Source organism: Raphanus sativus, chromosome 3, assembly GCF_000801105.2.
Source record: "Raphanus sativus cultivar WK10039 chromosome 3, ASM80110v3, whole genome shotgun sequence".
In the NCBI taxonomy this organism is placed as follows: Eukaryota; Viridiplantae; Streptophyta; class Magnoliopsida; order Brassicales; family Brassicaceae; genus Raphanus; species Raphanus sativus.
This window is the reverse complement of record NC_079513.1, coordinates 24,993,322-25,017,507: the sequence shown is the minus strand read 5'-3', so window position 1 is coordinate 25,017,507 and position 24,186 is coordinate 24,993,322. Positions and strand designations below refer to the sequence as shown.

Genomic DNA, 24,186 nt, shown 5'->3' with positions numbered 1-24,186 from the left:
ATTTACATCAAGCTCAATGTTTTTTGCCAAAAACATCACCCTCAATGTTAATAGAGAATTCAATGCTTACAGTTTCTTCACTTTTATATTTTATATGTCAAGACATGTCTGTCTCATTGTTCTTGCTGGGGTCATATACTACATCTTTTTCAGTGCCGCAACAGTTGTTGATGTAATTGCATTGCTTGGCTCTATGTGGGCTTGTCACCAAGTAAGCAAATAACCTACTCTTGAAGTTTTGCTGATCAAACTTGTAACAAATAGTTTTATTGTGGCTTCTTGTTGTATGGGTCACATGGCTCTATCTTTGCATGAATTGTAGGCAGCAGGAAATTTACATTTGCTTTGTGTGAATTGTTCTGAGCAATGTTAACTCCAAGCGCGCCATAAAAATATCAACATCACATGTTACATGTACAAAACACTAATGTTTAAAATCTCTGTAATGATAAGTTTGTTTTTTTAAAAATTATATGTAATAAAAAATTACTAATCACCAGAGTGGATATTAGAAAATAAAGCTAAAAACTTATTTATGCACTCATGTGGTTATTAGTCTAAAGAAAATTAGTATGTTTGTTGTACAAATCGATCTGAAGGACTCTCAAACAGTTATATATATGTATGTTTTATGAACACTTTGTTTTTTTGCTTCTTATAGTTGTTACACCATCAAATCCTCATCCTCGAATTTTATTACCATCTCCTTTTTTATCAAATTATTTTATTTCAATCAATAAAAATATTTTATGAGTGACAGGTACAGAGTATACTGCAGATTATGTCATTACAAAGGAATAAAAATACGTAATATCTTGCAATTAAAAATATATATTCTTTCCAAAATCACTTATGAGAAGTTTAAACTGAAAAATAAATGTAAACAGGAAAGAAATCTTATCAAAATGGAAAGTATGAGAAATGAGAAAAAGAACTGTGACCGCAGAAAGTGGTAATCAGCAATGACGTCACACTTGAAACCATCGTAGCTCTATAAAAGCAAGCAGCCGAGTCCTCCAAGAAAGTAACCAACAACACCTCGAACTAAGAAGTGAATCTCAGAGAAGTAAACGATGAGTACCGGAGGAAATGGTGGAGCGACGGCTACGAACAAGCAGGTCATACTAAGAGACTACGTGAGTGGTTTCCCTAAGGAGTCTGATTTTGAGATCACTACCACCACCGTAGAACTTAGGCTTCCGGAGGGGTCTAACTCGGTTGTGGTGAAGAATCTCTACCTGTCCTGCGATCCTTACATGAGGAGCCGCATGGGGAAACCTTCTGCTCTTGCTCTTGCTCAAGCTTTCACTCCCGGAAAGGTACGACGTACAACCTACTTATATTTCAAACTAGTTGACAATAGTACATGTGTTGCTCTCTCTATCTCGTGTTGATTGCACCATTGTGTGTTTTTGGTGTAGCCGATCTTAGGGTTTGGAGTGTCTAGAGTGATAGAGTCTGGTCATCCAGACTACAAACAAGGCGACTTACTTTGGGGGATCGTTGGATGGGAGGAGTATAGTGTTGTTACTCCTGAAATGCATTTCAAGATCCATGACACCCATGTTCCATTATCCTACTACACTGGACTTCTCGGTATGTTATCTCGGCCTTGCTCCTGTTTTTGTTGTATGGAACCATTTGGTAGTGTCCGAAGAGTGAGTCTTGGGTTCAGGCAGAGATCATGAAGTTGTAAGGAATTATACCCATGTGTAAGTAGTATAGTATGTATGGATATATAGTACTCTCCTTCATGGCTTTTCTCTCTTCCTCGTAGGCATGCCCGGTATGACTGCATATGCTGGATTTTATGAAGTATGTTCCCCTAAGAAAGGAGAGACCGTCTATGTATCGGCTGCATCTGGTGCAGTTGGACAGCTTGTGGGACAGTTTGCTAAAATGATGGGTTGTTATGTTGTTGGAAGTGCTGGAAGTAAAGAAAAGGTGAAACATTAGTGATCATCATTCTAGTTGTTAAAGTATCATGGGTTTCCGACTTAAAATCAACCGGGGTGGATTGATCCAAATTTCTTATATATTATTTTAGTCTTTTCATAAGTTTCAGTTTGGGATATTTTTTCCAACACTAGTTTTATTTCTTTGTCACTTGGTGTTCCTTTAAGAGATTGACTTGCCTTGCCTTTTGCTTATTTTTGTGATGATTAGGTTGATCTCCTCAAAAACAAGTTTGGGTTTGATGATGCATTTAACTACAAGGAAGAACAAGACCTTAGTGCTGCTCTGAAAAGGTTGTTAGAGCATCTCCAACCCACTCCTATTTTTGTCTCTATAATAGCATTTAGAGTCAAAATCACTCCAACCCATTTCTATTTTCACCTCTAAAATGGAGATTGCTATTTTTTTCTCTATTTATAGAGGAAGAAATAGCATTCCTCTATATTGTACTCTATATTTTAGAGATCTCTATTTTAAAGAAATACATTGGAGTAAAACCCATTTCTATCATAAAGTTCCTCTAAAATAGAGATAAAAATAGAAAAATACATTGGAGATGGTCTTACCCACTTATTTCCTAAGCATTTGATGTTTATATATATCTTATATCAACTCCTACTAAAGTACTAATGCATGAGAACTTCTCTTCTTCCTTTTTTTGTCCCTAGGTGTTTTCCCAAAGGCATTGACATATACTTTGAGAATGTAGGAGGCAAAATGCTTGACGCGGTGCTCTCAAACATGAACATGCACGGGCGTATCGCTGTATGTGGAATGATCTCACAATACAACCTTGAGGATCAAGAAGGTGTGCACAATCTAACCAGCATAATCTACAAGAGAATCCGCATTCAAGGCTTTGTAGTCTTTGATTTCTTCGACAAATACTCAAAGTTTCTGGAGTTTGTGATTCCGTGTATCAAAGAAGAGAAGATAGCTTACGTGGAAGATGTAGCTGAAGGACTCGAGAAAGGTCCTGAAGCTCTTGTTGGACTCTTCTATGGTAAGAACGTTGGGAAGCAAGTCGTTGTGGTTGCTCGTGAGTGAAAGGCAAGATTTAGTTAATGTTGTGTTTTGGGATAACTAAGAATATTTATCCATATACAAAGACAGCTTCTCTCTTCTTCTCCTTTATTGTTTCTGTAAGACAAAAATTACATTAAAAAGAGCAATTGAATTGGTTTGGTATGGTTTCGAATATTATCACCTTCCAGAATCCTATTTACCACATTACTTGCATCGCACTTAATAGCGCAGCTTATGCAACTAGTTTCGAATTCATTGGTTTTACATTTAGCTTGCTTCTCTATAACTCTTTGCATTCAAGAACAAGTTTGGATTCGATGTTGCATTCAACTACGAGGAAGAAAACGATCTTAATGGCTTAAAGAGGTAAGTAAAGATCTCTTCTTCTATATTCAAAAATCAAATGAACGACTAAACCCACCGGTTAAACAAACAAAGATTCTCTCTTTTTCAAGGTGTTTCCCTGTAGGCATTGTCATATATATATTTGGAGAATGTGGGAGGCAAATTGCTGGACGCAGACCGTGATGTTTCAACATGAGACCGCCACAGCATGTTGAATGATTTAGCAGTACAATATGCAGATTCTGAAGGAAGGCAGTATACAACCTCTGCTTCATCGCCTACAAACAAATACGTATTCAAGGGTTTAACGCCATTGATTACTTCCACAATTACTCTGAATTGGAGTTTGTGCTTCAGTATATATGTCGAAGATGTTGCTGATGGGCTCGAGAGCGCTCCTGATGCGCTCATTGGACTCTTCCGCGGGAAGAAACTGTAAACACATCTCGTGATCTTGAGTGAGAGAAATCAAAAGCTGTGGCATGTATTTTGTAAGAGAGGATGGGGTCGTTCTTAAAAAATAAACAAATACAAAACCGTTGAAGTAGTTGTGTTGCTAGTGTAAACATTGGTGGGTTCATCATATTTGCTTTTGTCGTTACTATGTAAGAAACTGTTTGAAACATTTTGTCCTAGGAAGCATTTCGTCGAACAACTTAAATGCGTTTCAGTTTGAAACATGTCTGGTCGCGTATCTTATCACAGCGTAGTTCTAAAACAAGCGAGAGTCTTTTGTCTACAGATAAAATGCCTTTTCTTGCAACAACAAATTTAAAACACAAACCCAGAAACATCTGAAAGACTTGAATCGCATTCTCTTTTCACTTCTTGTCGAATTCCCAAACGACTCCTCCATCTTCTTTGACCTTTTTGTTGATCCAAGCTTCTATAAGCATACCAGCACCGATCCCACCAAGTATGAAGCTTCCGTAGAAGGCAAGAGTCGATGGCCATGGCTTTCTCGGCAGGAAGTAAGCTTCGTACTTCTCTTCGAGTCCCCTCGGCATCTGTTTTCTCGCTCTCGCCACCATTTTTACACCACTTGGCTTCTTCTGATTCTGATTATGATTCTCACTCGTCCCCCACTCTTCTCCTTTCCATGGATCCTTCGCCCCTTCACTTGCCATCTTCGATCGCCCCAACGAAAAATCTCAATTTGATCGAGATGGTGATTGGTGAAGCACGTCGGGCTTCTTCCAAAATGTTATAACGACTCTAATAACCTAATTTAGGCCCAATCAAAGATTCTTAAGGCCCAGTAAAGCCCAGTTAGTATAGTTTCTGCGCACGTGCAATTGGTAATAGACAGCACGTGGTTGTGATGAAAATAAATCACATTCGCACAACTGGCACGTCGAAGACACGCAGACAAAATGCCTGAGGAACATAAAAAAACCAAACAAACGCGCGTGGATTATCTTAACTTGTTCAACTTTGTTGACACACATTTCCTCGAAGAAGACGAAGGAGAGGCGTAGACTTCAGACACAACTGTAACTTCAACATCTTTATCGATCACGAGCAGACACACACACACAGACTCTGTTCAAGAACATCTGGTTCGAATCTATTTACTTTTGCTAAAATATCAATCTTATATAGCTTGGCGAGGATTATTGATTGCAGATTTAGGAGTAACTAGCAATGGAATCAGAACTGATACTTCACGAAGGAGGATGCCACTGTGGGAAGATCAAATGGAGAGTAAAAGCACCAATAAGAGTGGTGGCGTGGAGCTGCAACTGCACAGACTGTTCAATGAGAGGCAACGTTCATTTCATTGTTCCTTCAAGCGACTTTGAGCTTCTCGACGATTCCAAAGATTTCATCACCACTTACACTTTCGGGACTCACACGGCCAAGCACACCTTCTGCAAGATCTGTGGGATCACATCGTTTTATACACCCAGGTCTAACCCCGATGGAGTTGCAGTCACGGTTAAGTGTGTTAAGCCGGGGACACTGGACCACGTAGAGGTTAGAAGCTATGATGGTCTGAATTGGGAGAAGTCGCATAAAGAGACCGGTATTGCCTCGTTTTCCAAAGACTCGAGCTAAATTCAACTCAGGATTGTAATGACCAGTGACCAAGGGAGAAGGAATCTTCAAGCAATCATAAAAATCTCATATGTTGGAAGGAGAGGGAGAAACTATTTGGTAAAATAAAAGCTTTTTCTTTTGCTTAAACGCTTTCAATAATAATAAAGCTCTCGATTTTGAGTCTCGAGTGTTGTTCAGATGTATAACCTGCAGTTACCTATGTTCATAATATCCATGTGACTTGTTTGGGCCAAAGTAGAGCACAAAATTATATAAAATAGGAAGCAATGTAAAATTGTATACATACAATATCCAGGGTACTTGCAAGACTGATAATGTGAAGTGGAGTGATGGGTCTTAAGACAAGAGAGGACTCAGAGAACTGGAGGTGGTAGAGTTAGGTCTCCAGGAATCGCATCTGCAAACACTCCTGGATTCTTTCACCACCCGTTGAGATCTCCTCGTGTGAAGCTTGATGTTCACCAGCTTTCCGGCTATCTGTCATTGCAAATTTGCAACAAGAACCATCATGCTTTTCTCAATCCTAGTTTTTTTTGACATTGCAGTAAGTTCTACACCAATTTTTCTAGTTTCTGCCAAGAGATCAAAGGCAAAAGGGATGTAAACAATATCCTCTGGTAGGTAGGTACATACCATTCTCCATGTCAAATCTTCTGGACCTAATGGCTGAGCAGGGCTGGAATATATGAAAGACCTAGCTATATATATTGTAGACAAGTTCATAAAACAATGTGGCAAGCACCAACGTAATATAGTTTGTTTCTTTCTTGACACATACCTTGTTTTAATCAAGTATTCCTTCAAAAGGAAGTTCCAACTCGTCACTGACAATAACAGGTATACAGCCACTGACAATGGCATCAAACAATCTCGCCGAGGATGGTGTGTCACCAGCAGGACACAAACAGAATAAAGATCTGCAACAACGCAGACGTAGTTAGTAAAAAAAAAAAACAGATATATGTATCGCATCTAAACAGTTAGGAAGCAAGCTAGATTTTACCTACGTATGCCAAACTGAGCTAGTGAGCTGCCAGCTTGCCTCCCTCTCCGGCAGTCCCCTCAGTGATGATTACATCCTTGACGCCACTTAGTCCTGCACCAAGCTTGGCACGTATTTTACCTCCCTAAGACAACAATCCAGCAGCCAAAACATGAGCGACATAATTTATAAGACACGGCAAGTTCAGGTTTAAGGCCGAGGTGGCATGACTATTACAGCATTCCTCTTAAGCCGCCCTCGGAAGAAGAGAAGCGTGGTCCTCATTGGTGCACTATCCGACAAGCATTTGGCATCACATATATCAACATTGGGAACATAAGGAAGAACCAGGTCTTTCTCTAGTGAAACTTGCCCAGGCATATACCTATAAGGTCAGACAAAGCATAGCTAAGAGAGCAAACAAACTACACGAAGACTCGCAATCAATCAAATTCAAAAGAAGGAAATCTAAGTAAGTCTCACCAGTTCCCAGTGGAGTCCATGTCAGGTAAAAGCCAGATAGCATTCTTGACAAATTTTCGTACCGTCTTAAAAGCCCAGGAATGGTGAATAGGAAAGATATGATCCCTTCCCTCAGATCTTTTCCAAGCAGGCTGATCAGTCACCCACTTCAAAGCTTCCTATACATTCAGACAAAAGAGTTAAAAAAAAAAAAACATGTCACCTGTCGGAAAAAGGAACTAGTTCAATAAGCTCACTCACACCCTATAGAGCGATTTGCATTGCTGCTTCTCCAACAAGAAGAAGCTGATGGTGGTGAAGAAAGGAACGTAGAAAAAGTCTGCGTCTTGCTGGTGATGAACCCTCACGACCACACTTTTCAAACGCCGTTGGGATTCAGGAGAGATCAGATCAGCCCAGAGCCAGTAATCAATAGAATGCTACAAATAAATAAATAGAAACTTTAGTGGGGGAAAGTTACTTGTGACGCAAGTGATTTTCAAAAGTAGTAAGCTTTAGCCAGCCGTAGTAAGTGCCTGTTCGATAAAGGCGTGCACGGGGGAAACAACGAGAGAAGGTCCAAAATGAACTTCTTTGGCATCTCGTAGACGTATACATTAACCGAAATAAACCGAAATAACAGAACCTATCAAACTGAACCGAAATAACAGAACCGAAAACTCAATATGATAAACAGTAAACACAACAATTTATTGAGAAAGATATAAAAGTAGAAATATTTGGTCTCATAACAGCTCTCTTCATTATAAACCCCAACATAAGTCAATCAAACACAGATTACTTACATAGAAACTGTTCCATATCACCAATTAAAAACCAAATCCGTTAAACATAGTTTTATTACTAAAACCATCTCAGAATCGAATGAGATCATCATCTTTAGACGACTTCTTCGAGTCATGTCCACCATCTGTCGAGGAACCGCCGCTCTTCTTGCCAAATATCATCTCATCAAGATCATCCATCATGTCATCCCCACTCCCACCACCTCCATGGATCAAAGCTCGTGTACTCGACGATTTTCTGACCAGAGATTCTTCTTTTCCATGAAGCGGAGAGTCATCAGGCTCCTCAGAAACAGGAATCATGGCTGGCTCAGGCGCGGTTAAAGGTGCAGAGGGTTTGTTCATCTCCTCGTACTTGGACAGAGTTTTCACAAGCTCGTCGTTCACATTCAAGGCTTCGAACAGAAGAGCCTCGTCTTCCCCTGCTGTTTCGATGATTCTTTGGACAGTGGTTTGAGACTGGCGACACTGCTGTACAAGTGTCGTTGTTAAGTCATCCTGCAAATCACAGAGTTAAAACATATATAGCGGATACTCAAATTCAATTGATGCCTACTACTAATTGGGGATTTACCTGTAAAGCATCGTGTTGAGGGGAAGAGGACAGAACCGTGGAAAGAAGTTCAATGCTGTTTCTTGCTATATCGAAAGCTTCCTTCGTCTGCTCAGCTGTAAAGGTTCTCACAGGAGGATTGTACTGAACATGCTCAGGCTCACGCGCATGCTGAGGAAGTTCAGTGCTCACTTCTACTGCTGGAGCTGACCTAGCAGGAGTGAAAATGGGTGCCAGGCTCTCGTTGTCTCGTCCAGGGAAGCGGATACCTCTCGCTTTTAAGCTCTATAACACAGAAACATAAGTACGAGACAATAGCCACATTAGTATGTAAACCAGGTCACAGTTACCTTGTAAGTTTCTTCGAAAACAGGTAAGTAACGAAGCTCACTGGTCGATTCTCCCCAGGCTTCAATCAGCATCAAAGCCTTGTTACGATTATTCACAACCGTCTGCGGATCATCAATCACCCTAACCATTTCGTCAAGGACTCTCTCAGCCGCCACCTCCGAGAAGGCCTTCTCGCAGTTCTTAACACACGTCTCGAGCAAAACCAAGGCGAGGTACTGAACCCTCGGCTGCTGCTTCATCATCATGATCCGCTTCTTGATCCCACGGATCAAATCCACGCTGCTGATCGTCTCTTGATTGATCATGTCGCATATCTCCAAGTTCATGTCCCAGTCAGGCTCCTCTAGATTCTCCGAAGTAGCGTCCTCGACTATTTTGTCGGTCGGGTTGGGGCCTTGGAAAAGCAGCTCCTTCATTTTTAAGCTCATGGAGCTAACGCCGGCGGTGATTTTGTTGCTCACTTCTGAGCCTCCGATCTTGAGGCGCTCGCCGAAGGCGGTCACTTTGTCCATGAGATTGTCACTCATCTTTGCTTGATACTCAAACCTGTAAAATGGAAGTGGAGGAACACATCAGCCTACTCATCATGCCCCAATAACATCAAGAATACAGAACAAGATAGCAAAAAGCTGAAACATCAACTTATAACACGCTTAAGGAAACATGCTCAATCTCTTGAACCACATCAAACAACTTACACGTATGATCGATAATCGATTCAAAAGAAAATCATCTTGATCTATCAGACCAAAACAAGGATGAAATCATCAAAAGGTACTGACTTTGACGACTATACAACTGGGTTTAACCAGAAATCAAACGGACTTTTACCCACGAGTCTAGAATCAATTAGGGTTTGCTGGGAAATAACTAACTAAATTCGATGCAAAATCCTCACTGATCATGAAAACCCCCAATTAAGGAAACCCTATCAGAAAAGAAAACAGTAAACAAAAAACAGCGAAATCGCAAGTAGAAGCACCCGAGTATCTACCTTGGCTACGGATCCGAAGCTAGAAGAATGAGAAAGGTGGAAATGATCGATTCTAGCAACAAGAAGGAGACAAGTCAATATGCAGTTGTCGCCGGGTAAATTCAGAAGAAGAAAAAGAGGAGAACGCGTCTCTCTTTAAGTGTGTTTGGTCACGGGAATAACTTTATGTCCTCCTCCTTTTATCTTTATCCCCCTACCTCCCTCCTTTACGTTAACAATAACATTATTGCCCCAAAATATACTGTATGTTTTTTTTTTGTTTATGGAGAAACAAATATAGTTCAATTGATATTTAATGCTAGCAAATTTGAAATTTCAATTCAAAAATATGATTTATCATCAATTATGTAGATTAATGATTAATGAAAAATCTTACGAAATTATTATTAGACTTACATTTCATGATTTAAAAGGACGCAAATCAAAAAAAAAAATTTTTATATATCAAAGTCATCATACAATTTCTATATTAATAAATTAATGTGAAAAAGAGAAAAATAAATACATGTACTTATTATGGTTTAAATATAGGTTGAAATATGGAAAAAACAAAGATTCATCTTCAAAGCCGTTCTCTCTCCCTATTTTCTTTTTCTGAAACCAAAATAAAAAGACGAACAAAAAAATAGGGGGCGTTCCGAGAATTGAACTCGGGACCTCTCGCACCCTAAGCGAGAATCATACCACTAGACCAAACGCCCTTTTTGTTTGTGAACCCAGGAGCCCAGTATTCTAATTTCTTGGTGCTTGCTAGTCAGCTACTAGGGAGAAATCCCCTCTGGAATATATTTTTCGCCTAAAATGTGAATCTAATATACTTCTATTTTTTTTTGCTCAAAACAAAAATATACTTCTATTTTTTTTTCAGATTCAAGGAAAGTTATGGCTATTCTTGGTGAGTTGTTATTTTCTGATCCAAGTCATGCTACTTTGATGGATATTATATGAGTTTGAGAGCTGCAAATTGCTATTACCTTTGATAACTAAATGTACTAGTCTGGTCCCTTGGTGCTTGTACTTCACCCTGATTTGATTTTATAGCTCACAAGGATCCATCATATGAAAATGTAAGCTCAAAAAATTGGTTTTGTGTGGTATCCAAATCTTCCATCTGCAACGTTCTATGGGGTGCAATAGAGATCTTGCTAGCATAATTTGTTTATAGGATTTTATCAGCTTTTCTAAGTACAACATTCGAAGACACTAAGGGTTGTTACTACTGCAGGACCAGTCCAAGTTGTTGATGAAGTAACAGGTGGACTAAAGCTTCTGTAGCAGCTTCAAGTTTCTATGTGACATCTCTTCAACCGGTTCTTTCAGATCAGATGGATCAAGCACAAGGGAGAGAGACATGCCCTACCTACATTCTTGATGATGTTAAAAAAATCTGAAAATTTGAAGTGTTTAATGTTTACTCATTCTTGACGACGATGATGAAAAATCCCATTTTAAATCATTTCCCCCAACTTTTCATAGCCGTTTCTCTCCGGGATCAGATTGATTAACCAATGGTGATATGATATCAATGCTTTCCAGGTTTGTATTAGAGGTAGCAAAGGTTCTATGGCATTCCAGGTGCTAGTATTTTGCTTCATTTGAAGACTAAACAATTGTAAAATCTTGTTTTACTGGAAGATAAACAGAGCGTTATTCTGTATTTTCTTACAAAATTTGCTTTAAGTTAATACAATCTACATGAGGGATCATTTGTAACCACAATCCTTGTCAAATTCCCTTAACAAGGGACCGTTCTTGAATCTGAACCTCTGCATTACGTTGCGGCGACGCTTTCATAACCTCTGCATGACGTTGGAAACTCGCTCACGCAATCAGAAAACAACGAGAGGGAGTAACTTCATGCATGTAAAGACTTGCCTCGCAAACCATATCAACGCATTTTCACTCAAGAGTCACGACTTTATTGGCTTAATGTCACACATGTTCCCATGTCAGAAAAAACACTCTTCTTTTTCTGAGGCACACAACAACAACAACAATATACAGATTCACTTCCGCAGCAAAAATAGGACCATCAATACTCCATGCATTTATAATGATGATTAACACAAACAAACAAATTAAATCTCACACTTCTCCAGTGAACTGAGGTCGAGACTCGAGGAATTACACAACAGCTGCTGATGGAGCCTTCCCCAATGTGTTCCACAATATATAATCCCCAGAAGTCACCTGTTATACGCACACATTATGCAGTTAAACACATACATAATTTATCATTTCTCAAGGTCTTTTACTTACCTGAGCAGAATACTCGACTGGTGACTTTGTGGTTGGATAGATATTGACCTAGCAAAACAAAGGGAGGCCATGAACAAAAAGAGAGAACCAACCCTTTCTAAAATCTGAGCTAGCAGTCTTAACAATGTAAACTAATCACCTAAAAAGCTTACCGATTTCGTGTCGATGGACATTCGAGATACAGATGCTCCCACAATCTTGAACGAGACCTATAAACCAATAAAACAGATTTTGAACAACAACCAAGACCAGAAGGTTCAGAAAGGAAGAAACAAAAGGCATATATATACACATACCTTAGCGTAGTCATAGGCTTGCCAGCAGAAAGGTTCCTCCATCTCAACTGCTGGGAGATCCTTGTTCATCTTCTGCACCAAAACCTCCTCCACGTTCACCACATTCTCTGTACCCTCACCGTCACTCTCGTCATCATCATCTCCCTCTCCGCTTCTCCTACTCTTCAACGGACTAAACTTAATTGTCCCGGGGAAAGTTGCCTCGAGGCTTTTTCCAGAAAGACCACGTCCACTTCCCACAACCCTCCACTCAACAGAGTGCTCTGTGGTCACCACAGTCCCAGATGAAGGAGTCCCATCAAACGCCACAATCCTTCTCCGCGGAAAGGGCATCGTAATAGTGCAAAACTCCATCGAGAGAGGACTCCTGTACCCTTCCATGAGACCCACCTTGAAGAGGAACGCACCTTCGTCCTCTGACACCATCGATAGCTGATAAAATCCTTTCACTGGTGGTCCAAGCCCACAACCCGCCTGGTACCTCATGAGAACAAAGTTACCCAAGGGAGGCTGGAATACAATGTTCTGCTTGTCAATCCCATGTGCTGGGACTTGCGCGCACGGATGAAAAGATATAGACTCGATGCGGGCTTTACTCAGCCCCGCTAGAGGAAAGGACACGTCAGGCAGTCCTTCTATCTCTGCACGGCAGTTTATCTGTCCTGCCACAGATACACTGTCGGGAATCTCGTCTCGGTCGTACATTGCAGCGTTAATGGTCTCATGGATTGTGAATAATAGTCTTTGCTTCCCTTTGTACAAGTACGGCTTCCAAGCTGGCTGCTTAAGGTCTTGGTGAGGAGGCTCAGCAGAGGAAAAGCCATTTGCTTTCATAGCAAAGATATTCGAAATGCTGAGGTCTAATGGTGTACCTGCAAAATTGAATTTAAAAGTTGTCAATAGATGGTCTAGTAGAAGACAGAGGGATGGATTCTTTAGTACGAACCAAAGGGCATAGCACTAGCGATGAAATTTCTAAGTAGGTCTTTGTCAAGCATCCCTGCTTTAGGAGCATCTGATGCCGCAGCTCCGGTTGTAAAGGAACCAGACTGGGAGGAAGAAGATGCAACAGGTGCAGCAGCTACAGGTCTCGGCCTCGAAGACATACCAATGCTTCCCGTTAATGAATCAAACAATCCTCCAACCGATGGCGAGGCTGCTACAACAACCTCAGGCTCAGCCGTATCACCAGAGATGATATCACCAAACGAATGTGCCACCATGAAAGCCCTACAAAAACACGACACACAACTGAAACTCTCTGTCTAGAGAAAAAAGGAGATGTGTAGTTAAATGTGTAACCAACCCAGTGATGGAAGACATGTTGAGCAAGAGAGATGATAAACTCAGATCTTCACCAACAGCTGATCCACAATCAGATCTATTACATAAGTTCACAAAGTCTTTAATCTCCTTTGGGTCAACCAAAGGTAAAACGAGGATGTGATATAGAGCTTTGGAGTGAAGCACAACAGGCCAGAGAATATTCGTCTCCTCATTTTCGTTAGATTCATTATCCTCCTGAGATAATAAGGAAAGGCTGATGATGTGACGAGTGATGGGATCGTCGACCCATGAGTCCGATCCTTTCGTGGATTGAGCGACACGTAAGCCGTATCCACGGCTCGAGCCTTCTCGTCTCTTTCTACGAGCGAAAGCTACAGCGAGTTGTTGATCGGTGGGAAGTTTAGGAGGATCTGAGCCGCCGGTGTTTTCGTTTTCCGTCTTGAAGGCGGAGCGCCACCGCTTCTCCACCACCGGAAACCTCCTGATTTGTTTTAAGAGTCAGAGATGTTGGAAGAATGAAATTGAGCGATTAATATGAAAATTTAAAAAAGAAAACCTGGAGAAGACAACAGTGTCATGGTTGTTGATTATCCAGAGAGCTCTAATGCTGCAGCCAGAGGGCATGGTTTGAAGTTTGAAGTGAAGAACGTTTCTGGGTGTGTTGATTTTGGTGGCCTCATGAGATGAAGAGGAGGAAGAAGAAGACTGGAAATTCAATTCAATTCGGTTTGGTTTGGTTTATTCCAATAGACTGAACCGGGTTTAATACATCGATTGTGAGCTGGGTTCAAAAGAGATGGGCCTCTTAATCTGGGCCAATAACTTTTAAAGAAAGCAAAATCAAATTGCTTGTCCATTCCTTTACTTGCTGAGGAAGTTGTTGACCGATCGTCTTTCCTATGTATAGAATAGATTCGTAAGAATCTCATTGATATCTGGTCGGGTGGTCTGTCTACAGTTCATGTAGAGAGAAAAAAATTTACTTTCAACAAAAATCTTCAATGGCTTCTTCATACTTCCGAAAAACGATAGTAAAACCCTAGTTCTGAGTTCAAGAAGCCCTGATTATCCGTCAGTTGACAGTGAATTTCTTGCTCAGTACGTAACGAGTCATTTACCAAAGGTCGACTAGTTAGTGTCGGAACTAAACATGGCTGTGTAATGATCTACGACATATGAATGTGTTAAAAAGACTGATAGATATAGGTTGAGTGTAATAATAAACATGAGCAAAAACAATTAACCATTAAACATTTAGGACATCATGCAAAATCTTGAAGGAGAAACACAAAAAGTTTGGAGAGAAGCAAAAAAAAAAAGAAGCTTAGATGCTACTAGAGTCACGGCCAAAGATAAAGCGACGAACCCAGTCAGAGACCACGAGCGACCTTGTGCGCCAGCTCACCAGTTTGCTAGCGTAGACAGAGTACCATAGCCACTGGCTGCTGTGACCAATAGAAACCCAATCCCCTGGTAGTTCAGCTGCTGTCTGTTCCCCTCCAAGCGGAGCAAACGATCCGAAATGTCTGTACCTAAACGGCTGGAACCTGTGCCTACCTTCTCCTCTGAACCTCAGCGGTCCCTCTGGCTTCTTCTCACACTTCTCCATTTTGTTGAAGCACTTCGCAAGATACTTCCCTTGTTGTGACGCAACCTGTTAATTAATATCATCAAGAAATCAGAACCGAGAGGTTTAACTAACATTCTAGTCCCTTTACTTGTTCTAGAAGAAAGCTTTTTACCTGTGCAGTTGCTGGAAGATTCTTCATCTGAGTATCAACCTCAGAGAGTGCTTGCTTAAACGTCTCGATGTTGACCTCAGTGTCATCACCGTTAGCACTCTTCAGCAAGTTTGCAATGTTTCTCAGTTTCTTCTTCTTCAAGTAAAGCTCCACCTGAGGGTACCTCTGGCAGATGTCTTTCACAACACTTTTGAACTCTTTCTTGTTCAATGTTCCCGTCTCTCCCTTGTCTGCCTTACTGAAAATTGCAGCTATATCTTCCTGTTAACACAAGGAAACAATCAGATTAAAACTCTGAAAACTCACTCATCATTTGATACATGACTGATATAACGATTTTATATTTAAATAACTCCAGTAGATGCTAACAAATGGTTTATGTCAGTGGTCTAATATCAATTTTGGTCATTTAAATTTAGTAAACATTATTAAATTATATTAAAATAATAATCTACTATAATCTTTGAGAACTCTTGAATGAGGTTGCTCTAAAAAGGTGTTGAAACGTTACCATGACTCTACGTTGGTTGATGGTTGCAGTATCACCTAAAGCATAGACACTGTCACATCCCTCCACTCTAAGCCATTCATCAGTTGCCAAGACACGCCTCTGACCCTGTAAACATATAACTCAAACCTCAGTTAGGTGGACAAGAAAGAGCAAATGATTTGAACAAAAAAAAAAAAGTTAAATCTAACCTGACCAATCCGGTGCATAAACTCCTTGATGACAGGACGTATCCCAACCCCCGTCGACCACACAACCATTCCATAAGGCTCAGACACAATTTTACCAGTCGCTATCTCTTTCGTTGATATCTCATCGGCATTCACTCCCACAACCATGTTCTTGGTCTTCAGATCAATACCGTCTCTCTGGAACTTCTCCTCAGCGAAAGCAGTGATCCTCTTGTCAAACATGTTGAGAATGTGGTCCCCCGCTTCGAGAAGAGTGATCCTCGTGAACTCTTGAACCTTGGGGTAAATCTTCGCCACGTCCTCGACCAAGAAGTCATGCAGCTCAGCCGAGAACTCGACCCCCGTGGGCCCTCCACCGACCACGACAAAGTGCAGAATTTTTTTCCTCTCTTCTTCGGTTAGAGAAGGAAGAGACGCTCTCTCGAAACAGTTGATAACCGATCGGCGAATCTTGAGCGCGTCCTCGGCCTCCTTTAAAAAATGAGCATGCTCCTCGACTCCAGGGGTGTTGAACGTGTTGGGCTTAGCTCCAACGGCTACGACAAGAATATCGTAGTCCATGTCAAACTCCTTATCAACGTTAGAGCCGTCCTTGGATCTGCAGTGGATCTTCTTGGTGGAGGGATCGATCTCGACGCACTCCGCCTCGGTGTACTCGAACCCTTTCTTGCGCATGAGGCCGCGGATGGGCTCGACGATGCTGCGGGCTTCGACCGTGCCGTTGGTGACGCTCGGCAGGAGGGGAGTGAAGAGGAAGAAGTTTCGCGGGGAGACGACTTTGACGTCGTAGTTAGGGTTGTTGAAGTGGCTCAAGAAGCTGTAGCCTCCCCAGCCGCTTCCCAAGACAACCACCTTCTTCTTCGGTACTTCTTGTCCATCTGAGGTTAATGCACGTCTCGGTGGAACCGAGTCTGAAAAAACTAGTAGACCTCCACCGCTGCAAGAAACCAACATTACATGAAACGACAACGGTTAGAGAGCGAAACGACAAAGATAAAAAAAAACAACTTTCAGAAAACTCTATGAGACCAGATCTAATGGAACTATACGTTACTTAAAAAAGAACTGGATCTGAACTAACAATCTAACTCATACATATGTACATCAATATTCATTACAGAAGAAGAATAGAATGGTGAAGCAGATCTAAAGGAGAGACCTGCAGGTGCTGAGAAGAAGGAGCTTGGAGGCAGAAGGGTAAGCTTTGAAGAAGCTGTAAGCTCTCTTGTAGAAGCTATGGGAACTCATGATGTTGTTTCCAGCAAAAAATTTTTACTCAGCCTCTCTCTGGTTTCCCAAAAAAAATATATATATATATAAAGGTTGAGAGGATTTACGAGAAAATTGGAAGAGAGGAGGAGGCTGTGAGAATGTGAATGCAAAGAATGGAAACTATAAAGGCTATGCTTTTTAGGTTTAGAGAGGCTGGCGACACACCTAAGCAAAAAGAAAGGAAAGACAGCTATGAGGAAAAATTGGAGTAGCGCCCAAGTAAAAATATGGAATATTGTCATTTAATAATATTCTCATTTTTCTCCCGAGAAAAAGGAAACGAGAAGCCCAATAAATAAACGGCTGACTGACTTTTTTTATGGTTTGACTTGCGGTAAAGTTGTGATTTTTTTAAAAATAATCTATTAGTATATTTATTATTTAACAAAAATTGTATTTATCAAAGTTATGCAATGTATTATATTCAATTTGTTTATGTTGACCGAAAATCAAACAACGAGTCGATCAACAAATAAGAAGCATGGAAAGGATATGCATTTTCCAGAGAAGAGCCATGTTTAAGTTAGTGCTAAGCAGTATAGGCATGTGTATTGCATGTTGTGACCTTCACTAGTTGTTCTGACCCTGAATCAAGAAAATCAAAAAAAATTCACCAAGCTAGAGTAATGGTTGAAGGGAAAAATGTTAAACAAATCCTCAACTTTGCGATTTGGACCATTATAATCTTCAACTTTCAAAATAACCACAAAAGTCACATATTTATTATCAACTATCTAAAAAACCTCTAACTTTTTGTTGAATGGATCAATTTAAACTTGACGTTAATTATATTGACAGAACATTTAAACTCAGTTAATTCTATTCGTTAATCAAAACGTCGCAGTGTTTTTTCAATTAAAAAACACATCTTCTTCTTCTTACCTACATCGTCGACTCCACTTTTTCTTTTCGATCCACTTTTGGCCCCAACGACTTTGGATGATTCTCCGAGAAACTCACCACGAGATTGTCCCGATGCTGCTGACATAGACGCTATAGAGTTGGCACCACCGAGTTTTGCTTGTCGAGACTTCTTATTCTTTTGATTACCCATCTCCTCTCTCTACGATTTGGTTCGTCGAAGATTTTTGGTGATGGTTCGTGTTTTAGGGTTCGTGATTGAGAGAAAACCCCAAATCGATTTGAGAAATAATGAGAGGAGATGTGTTTTTTTAATCGACAAAACACAGCGTCGTTGCGGTTAACGACGAGAATTAACTGAGTTTAATATTTTGTTAGTGTAATTAACGTCGGGTTTAAATTGATCTATTAAACGAAAAATTAGAAGTTTTTTAGATAGTTGATAATAAATATGTGATTTTTGTGGTTATTTGAAAGTTGAGGATTATAATGGTCCAAATCTGAAAGTTGAGGATTTGTTTAACATTTTTCCCAATGGTTGAATGATGCATCAGGTTTTTTCACTTACACCCAACCTCCTAAAGCATATACTGACTTTGATACCTACAAAGTTGGTTCAACCAGAAATTAAACATTTTTTTTACTTAAGAATCTAACTAATAGTGCAATAGGAGTATTTCAGAGATTTTAATTTCATGCACAGCTTAGCTTTTATGTTAGTAATAATAGAGAAGATCCAAACATACATTTTATGTTACATCCAAAAGACATAAAACCAAGTTCACATTTTTTTCATATCAAAGAAACCAACCAGAAAAAAAGTATACAAAAACGAAACCTTTTCAGTGTAATGAGATTTAGTTCTTGGAGTATTCAGACTAATGAATCGGAGCATACCCTTCCGGTGGTTGCTGCTGCGACGACTCTGACGGTTGTGGTGACGGTGGCGGTTGCTCAGCTTCAACCTTTTCTTTTGTTTTCTGACTAACCTCTCCAGCGGCTTTAGCAACTCTGCTGAACGCTCCTGCGGCCCAGCTCACACCGGTCAACACATACCGGTTCTTCATCACGGCGGTTCCCGCGCTGCTCACCGTCTGTTCCGCAGAGGCAAAGGCAGACTTGGTCCTCTCCGTGACCTGGAAGCTCTGGTCCACCTCTTTGATCTTGTCGTTCACCAAGCTCGTACCAGCTGTGAATTTTTGGCTTAGGCCGATTTTTTGGTCTATGGAAGCGACTCCTGCGGTTGCTGTTGAAGTGAAACCGAGTTTCTCGTCAAAAGCTTTTGCTTTGCCGACCGCGTCTTTCCCGAGGATGAAACCCTTTGCTAACATGCTGCTCACTACATCCTCTGCCTTCTGGACAACTGATTCTGCAGCGCCTCCGACACCACCGCTTTGTGTTTCCTGGGAAAATGAGCACAAATTAAAACCTCCGGAGAATCAATGAAACGTCAATGGGAATGGTTTCTTGTTTCTATTAAATGGAAGGGAAAAAAAACAATATATATGATCAAGATGGAAGAAAGACATTACAGTATGAGGGGCAGCAGGTGGAGTGTAGTCAGGAGCCATCTCGATGATGACTGATTGATCGGCAATACTCGCACCCTGAGAAAAAAAAAACATCACTTGTTGTTAGTATGATGACTTCAATTACAAATGTTCCAGTTTTTACAAGTAAATTATCTACTCGAGATACAGAGTAACTCTTGAGTGTTTCGCACCATATAGCTTACTACTTACTAGAATAGTTGAAGGCTACATATATTAATAATATATTATGATACAGTGAGGAAGGTTTAATTAAAGGGAATAAAAAGTGAACCCACGGATAAGAGCACAGCGGTCTCAGCTCCTTGAGGATCTTTGAATGTGACATAAGCACTATGCTCGTTACTGCTTTAGTTAAAACATGAAACCAAACCAAAAGAAGCTCAGAAGTCAATAAATATAACACAAAGATCATCGCTATCAAAAAGAACGAAAAACAATTAAACAAAAAAAAGGGAAGAAGAGAGGTATTGGGAATGACTAACAATTGGATGTCAATGGTTTCAACTTCACCAGAGAAAGAGAAGAACTCTTTGATATCATGCTCCGTTGCTCCTGAGGAGAGATTCCCAACTTTTACTGACCTTATCTGTCATTAACAAAAAAAAATTAAAACAACTGAAAAGATCACAAAAACGCAAAGGGAACCGTAACATATAATGGAATCCACTGGAAATGAATCTATCATCTGTAATGGGATCACTCTATACCAAACCGGAGATGAAATTCTCATATTATTGTACGATTTTCTGATTCGGATCAACAGCCATAGAGACGAATCAATTCGATTTCTACGAATTAAGAACAAATCACTAACCAACCATTCCCTAATCAGAAAACTTCCCTAAAAAGGATCATAGCAAAATCTGGAAGGCAGTATTATTCCACGCTTAAGATATTATAAGCAGAAAAAGAAATGAAGAACAAACCGCCATGAATATTGGTCTTTGTAGTTCCGGGGAAGAGAGATTGTGATCGTGATTGATTTCTAAACGCAGATTCTCACGAGAAACCGAACCGAATCGTACTTCGAGAAAGGAAGAAGTGTGTTTGGTTTTTATGACACTGCACGCACACCTTCGACGTGTGGGCGCGTTACTACATTAAAAATCCTTTTAGTGCTGCTAATAGATTATTTTCAACAATTCATAAAATATTTCATCAAAACTCAAATAATCTATCAAGTTAGTAAAACAAAACGGGCCTTATCTTCACACTTTGGGCTTTGCATCAAACTATCAAGTTGACGAAGCTTGGTGTTATTCGGTTTGGTATAAGTTAGAGACTGAATCTGTCTGGTTTAAACGGTCCGAGTTTCATTTCAATTTGGGTCAACTACTACAGCGCAGGAGGAACCATCCCTCGCAATGACGTGTCGCGCAGCTCCGTATTAAATAATTTCCCTCCACCACCATATTCACGCGGACCACATGACATAAATCATTTTATTCAGTTTTTTTTAAAAAAATAAACTAAACAATAAATTTCGAGTTAATACCCAAGTCTTGCCATTTTCGTCGTCTTCCCAACAAGAGAGATTCCAGAGAGAAAAGAGAGGAGGATGAGTTTCCAAGACCTCGAAGCTGGCTCTCGGTTTCAGCAGCAGCCCAATCGTGGGAGGAAGCAGCAGCAGCAGAGACCTCTCTCACGTGGTGGGGATCCGTCTCAGGAGGTAGCCGCGGGGATATTCAGGATCAGCACGGCTCTCAATTCCTTCTTCCGCCTCGTTAATTCCATCGGAACTCCTAAGGACACTCTCGACTTGCGTGACAATCTGTCAGTATCACTTCCCCCCCCCCCTGTTTTGCTCCGAATTATAGAATTAAAATATGATTTTTATTTGTTTTTGAATTGTTCTTTTTTTTTATGGCAGGAAAAAGACTAGGTTGCAGATATCAGAATTGGTTAAAAACACTTCAGCTAAGCTTAAAGAAGCTAGCGAAGCCGATCTCCATGGAGCAGCAGCTACTGTAAGCAAATGCTTTCATTTTTATTTGTTAGTCTTCTCGTATATATCATGAAGGAGAAAGAACATTTACTTAGAGAGCATTGGTTTGCTGTGACTTTTTTTTTTGTTTAGCTATAGACGTTATCCTGATTCTTATGTTTCTGTTCTCTCGCAGCCAATTAAGAAGATTGCGGATGCTAAACTGGCGAAAGATTTTCAATCGGTTCTCAAAGAGTTTCAGAAAGCTCAGAGACTTGCTGCTGAAAGAGAAACTACATATACTCCTGTCGTCACTATAGATATCCCTACCAGGTTTGTCAATATGTTGATTGTACTTTGGACCAGTACCACTTAGGTTTAGGAACTGATGCTTGTGGTAATTAATGAATCGAGGATTTAAAAAGTTCCTTTTTTTTTTACAAATAAGGAGCTTCTAGTGTGTTAACTTTTCTAGTGTTCAGAGAGCTTTACACTTGGGATTTTTTACTTAAGAGTTTGTGGAATTATATATACTTATACATGCTTCATTATTATGCCACTCCATGCAGTTATAATGCACAGGAACTGGATAGTGAATCTTTAAGGACCTCTCAGCAGCAAACTCTTCTTCTACAATCAAGGAGGTGAGGAGTATGTTTTGATTGTATGCTATAGGACATTGTTTTACTTGATCAAATTTTTTTTTTGCATAAACACTACCCAAATGTGAGTCAAGCGTGCAGTTCTCTTTTGTTCATTTAGTTGATATCTAATTGGGTATTAACTCTAGTTGTAGTTGGTGATATAAACTTTAAAAAGTCATTAGTACCATCTTTTTTGTTTCAGCAATTAGCTTATGTCTTGCAGTGACGTGCTTTATTAACTTCTTATTATTCTCGTTCCAGGCAAGAAGTAGTGTTTCTAGATAACGAGATAACATTCAACGAGGCAATCATCGATGAAAGAGAGCAAGGAATTAGAGAGATTCAAGAACAGATTGGTGAAGTGAATGAAATCTTCAAAGATCTAGCTGTTTTAGTGAACGATCAAGGAGTCATGATCGGTAAGTAAACTGCCAACGACCATAAACCTTAAAGTATCCCTATGTCCTTTACTTCTTTAGAATCTAAGAAACACTGTAATGTCTATATGGCAGATGACATCAGCTCTAACATTGATAACTCACAAGCTGCAACTGCACAAGCCACTGCTCAACTCAGAAAAGCATCTAAAATTCAGAGAGCAAACTCATCTTTGGTACACACTAAGACATAGACTCTCTTCTCACATATTTTCAATTCAATGATTACTTATATTAAGTAGCTAAAGCTAAGTTCCCATATGTTTTACTTTTGTTGCAGACATGTCTTCTTATTCTCATTTTTGGGATTGTTCTGCTCATTGTCATCATCGTTGTCTTGGTCTGAGCATCGAACTCCAAGAATCAAGCCAAAGACGAGTGAATCAAAACTATACAAATTACCCCAATAAAGATATAAACTATTGTACAGATTCTTTATACTCCATTTGTCTTTCCCATGTAATCGAAATGAATCTTGATTTCTAATTTTGTGAATGTTGTATGTGTTAATCCATCATAAAGACTGTTATAGCAAAATAAATATGTTTATCATTTATAGTCTGATAGATCCCCCGAAAATCTATATATTACTTATTTGTAAATTATAATATGAAAAAGCTCTGATAAAGTAATAATCTACTCTTGTTAATGATTGATCCATTTTTCCGAAAATACCATTAATCTGTTTTTTTTTATTATTCAATAATTTTACTGACAAAACATTGATCATAATAGAAGTGACCGCTTTGTCTGAGAATTAGAAAATAGTAGTAGTTTTGGGGCATTTCGTTATACATGTTGTAAAACTTGTATTTCTTCTTATTATTTATGTGCCAATAGGCATCTATATATATACATGTTACAAAGAAGAGATAAATGAAAAGATCGGAAATACATAGAAATAGTAATATCCTAATACAAATATGCTAATACATAAATATGGTAAAGTCTAAGTCTTCATTTCTTCCTCATGCGTCTGGTCCGGTTCGGTATTGTCTGTCCGGTACGTCCGCCCGGTACTGTCCGGTACGGTTCGGTTATGTCCGTCCATCCAATGGTTTATAACACTCCCCCTTGGACGCCATAACCGTTTCATAATTCATAGTGTGCTTCATGTTGCCTCATTAAAACCTTACCAGGAAAACCCAGTGGAACAAAACCTTGGTGAAGGAAAAAGAGTACAACACACACTACTCCTCCTGATGAATGCATCACTGAAGATGTCCGTGTAAGGACTTGTAAATATTGATTCAGTGAGCTTGGAGTGTCTGTGTTTCTTTCTCTTAGAATTTCGCAGAAGAACACTTGGACGTCCTGTGCCTTATGTCGTCCAACTTATAATATGGTCGACCATTATGGTCCTTGACCAAAAACGTATGTCTCTTAGACTACTAACCACTTTACTTGGTCGGATCTCATCCATAAGTGTTTATGGATCGTCCTATAGTATGACCTGGTCGTTTATGGACAGTGAGATATTTCTCTTAAGTACTATCGAAAATGTACTGAACTGGTCGATCCATATTGTGTCATAGACCTTGTCTATACACGTCCATAATTTTCTCATGAGTGTCTTAGATCATGACTTGATCAGTGATCATTACTACAATGAGTTTTACATACTCATTAGACTTTGGTTCTATAACCAAGTACACTCATCGGACCTTATTCTTGGC

The 24,186-nt window shown here is 39.9% G+C and overlaps 8 protein-coding genes, 1 non-coding gene and 1 pseudogene across 10 annotated transcripts; 3 read left to right on the top strand and 7 right to left on the bottom strand.

The window, feature by feature from the left end:
• Nucleotides 1-1,073: 1,073 nt before the first annotated feature.
• On the top strand, nucleotides 1,074-3,026 carry LOC108834916 (NADP-dependent alkenal double bond reductase P2-like). The gene is made up of 5 exons (XM_057005423.1): nucleotides 1,074-1,319; nucleotides 1,422-1,596; nucleotides 1,778-1,944; nucleotides 2,167-2,249; nucleotides 2,625-3,026. Exons 1-5 carry the CDS (start codon nucleotides 1,074-1,076, stop codon nucleotides 3,001-3,003), a joined length of 1,050 nt encoding a protein of 349 aa, XP_056861403.1. The 3' UTR covers nucleotides 3,004-3,026.
• Nucleotides 3,027-3,969: 943 nt separating this feature from the next.
• Nucleotides 3,970-4,508, bottom strand: LOC130509411 (uncharacterized). Its single transcript, XM_057005330.1, has one exon. It carries the CDS (start codon nucleotides 4,452-4,454, stop codon nucleotides 4,149-4,151), a length of 306 nt encoding a protein of 101 aa, XP_056861310.1. The 5' UTR covers nucleotides 4,455-4,508; the 3' UTR covers nucleotides 3,970-4,148.
• Nucleotides 4,509-4,726: 218 nt separating this feature from the next.
• Nucleotides 4,727-5,622, top strand: LOC108835139 (uncharacterized). The gene is made up of 2 exons (XM_057005329.1): nucleotides 4,727-4,886; nucleotides 4,954-5,622. Exon 2 carries the CDS (start codon nucleotides 4,972-4,974, stop codon nucleotides 5,383-5,385), a length of 414 nt encoding a protein of 137 aa, XP_056861309.1. The 5' UTR covers nucleotides 4,727-4,886; nucleotides 4,954-4,971; the 3' UTR covers nucleotides 5,386-5,622.
• On the bottom strand, nucleotides 5,618-7,706 carry LOC108835138 (probable arabinosyltransferase ARAD1; annotated as a pseudogene).
• Nucleotides 7,523-9,695, bottom strand: LOC130509410 (TOM1-like protein 1). Its single transcript, XM_057005328.1, has 4 exons — nucleotides 9,537-9,695; nucleotides 8,542-9,088; nucleotides 8,213-8,476; nucleotides 7,523-8,136 (listed from the first exon to the last, which is right to left on the bottom strand). Exons 2-4 carry the CDS (start codon nucleotides 9,067-9,069, stop codon nucleotides 7,708-7,710), a joined length of 1,221 nt encoding a protein of 406 aa, XP_056861308.1. The 5' UTR covers nucleotides 9,070-9,088; nucleotides 9,537-9,695; the 3' UTR covers nucleotides 7,523-7,707.
• A 470-nt stretch (nucleotides 9,696-10,165) lies between these two features.
• Nucleotides 10,166-10,237, bottom strand: TRNAP-AGG (transfer RNA proline (anticodon AGG)). The gene has a single exon. It is a non-coding gene; the product is annotated as a tRNA-Pro (tRNA).
• A 909-nt stretch (nucleotides 10,238-11,146) lies between these two features.
• On the bottom strand, nucleotides 11,147-14,092 carry LOC108843894 (AP-5 complex subunit mu). Its single transcript, XM_057005327.1, has 8 exons — nucleotides 13,935-14,092; nucleotides 13,398-13,859; nucleotides 13,038-13,321; nucleotides 12,092-12,963; nucleotides 11,948-12,004; nucleotides 11,796-11,843; nucleotides 11,628-11,726; nucleotides 11,147-11,508 (listed from the first exon to the last, which is right to left on the bottom strand). Exons 1-7 carry the CDS (start codon nucleotides 14,000-14,002, stop codon nucleotides 11,661-11,663), a joined length of 1,857 nt encoding a protein of 618 aa, XP_056861307.1. The 5' UTR covers nucleotides 14,003-14,092; the 3' UTR covers nucleotides 11,147-11,508; nucleotides 11,628-11,660.
• A 512-nt stretch (nucleotides 14,093-14,604) lies between these two features.
• On the bottom strand, nucleotides 14,605-17,246 carry LOC108845598 (external alternative NAD(P)H-ubiquinone oxidoreductase B4, mitochondrial). Its single transcript, XM_057006611.1, has 5 exons — nucleotides 16,979-17,246; nucleotides 15,820-16,756; nucleotides 15,632-15,736; nucleotides 15,121-15,381; nucleotides 14,605-15,032 (listed from the first exon to the last, which is right to left on the bottom strand). The coding sequence occupies exons 1-5, from the start codon at nucleotides 17,065-17,067 to the stop codon at nucleotides 14,703-14,705; spliced, it is 1,722 nt and encodes a 573-aa protein (XP_056862591.1). The 5' UTR covers nucleotides 17,068-17,246; the 3' UTR covers nucleotides 14,605-14,702.
• Nucleotides 17,247-18,637: 1,391 nt separating this feature from the next.
• LOC130509409 (binding partner of ACD11 1-like) lies at nucleotides 18,638-20,613 on the bottom strand. Of its 2 annotated transcripts, none has more exons than XM_057005325.1 (5): nucleotides 20,432-20,613; nucleotides 19,988-20,091; nucleotides 19,781-19,850; nucleotides 19,485-19,559; nucleotides 18,638-19,355 (listed from the first exon to the last, which is right to left on the bottom strand). In XM_057005325.1, the coding sequence occupies exons 1-5, from the start codon at nucleotides 20,435-20,437 to the stop codon at nucleotides 18,831-18,833; spliced, it is 780 nt and encodes a 259-aa protein (XP_056861305.1). In that variant the 5' UTR covers nucleotides 20,438-20,613; the 3' UTR covers nucleotides 18,638-18,830. The 2 variants fall into 2 exon arrangements, with proteins under 2 accessions (XP_056861305.1, XP_056861306.1); XM_057005326.1 differs by having other exon boundaries at nucleotides 19,781-19,847; nucleotides 20,432-20,610.
• A 363-nt stretch (nucleotides 20,614-20,976) lies between these two features.
• Nucleotides 20,977-23,068, top strand: LOC130509408 (syntaxin-21-like). Its single transcript, XM_057005324.1, has 7 exons — nucleotides 20,977-21,278; nucleotides 21,376-21,472; nucleotides 21,626-21,762; nucleotides 21,999-22,073; nucleotides 22,335-22,492; nucleotides 22,586-22,686; nucleotides 22,791-23,068. The coding sequence occupies exons 1-7, from the start codon at nucleotides 21,064-21,066 to the stop codon at nucleotides 22,854-22,856; spliced, it is 849 nt and encodes a 282-aa protein (XP_056861304.1). The 5' UTR covers nucleotides 20,977-21,063; the 3' UTR covers nucleotides 22,857-23,068.
• Nucleotides 23,069-24,186: the final 1,118 nt, after the last annotated feature.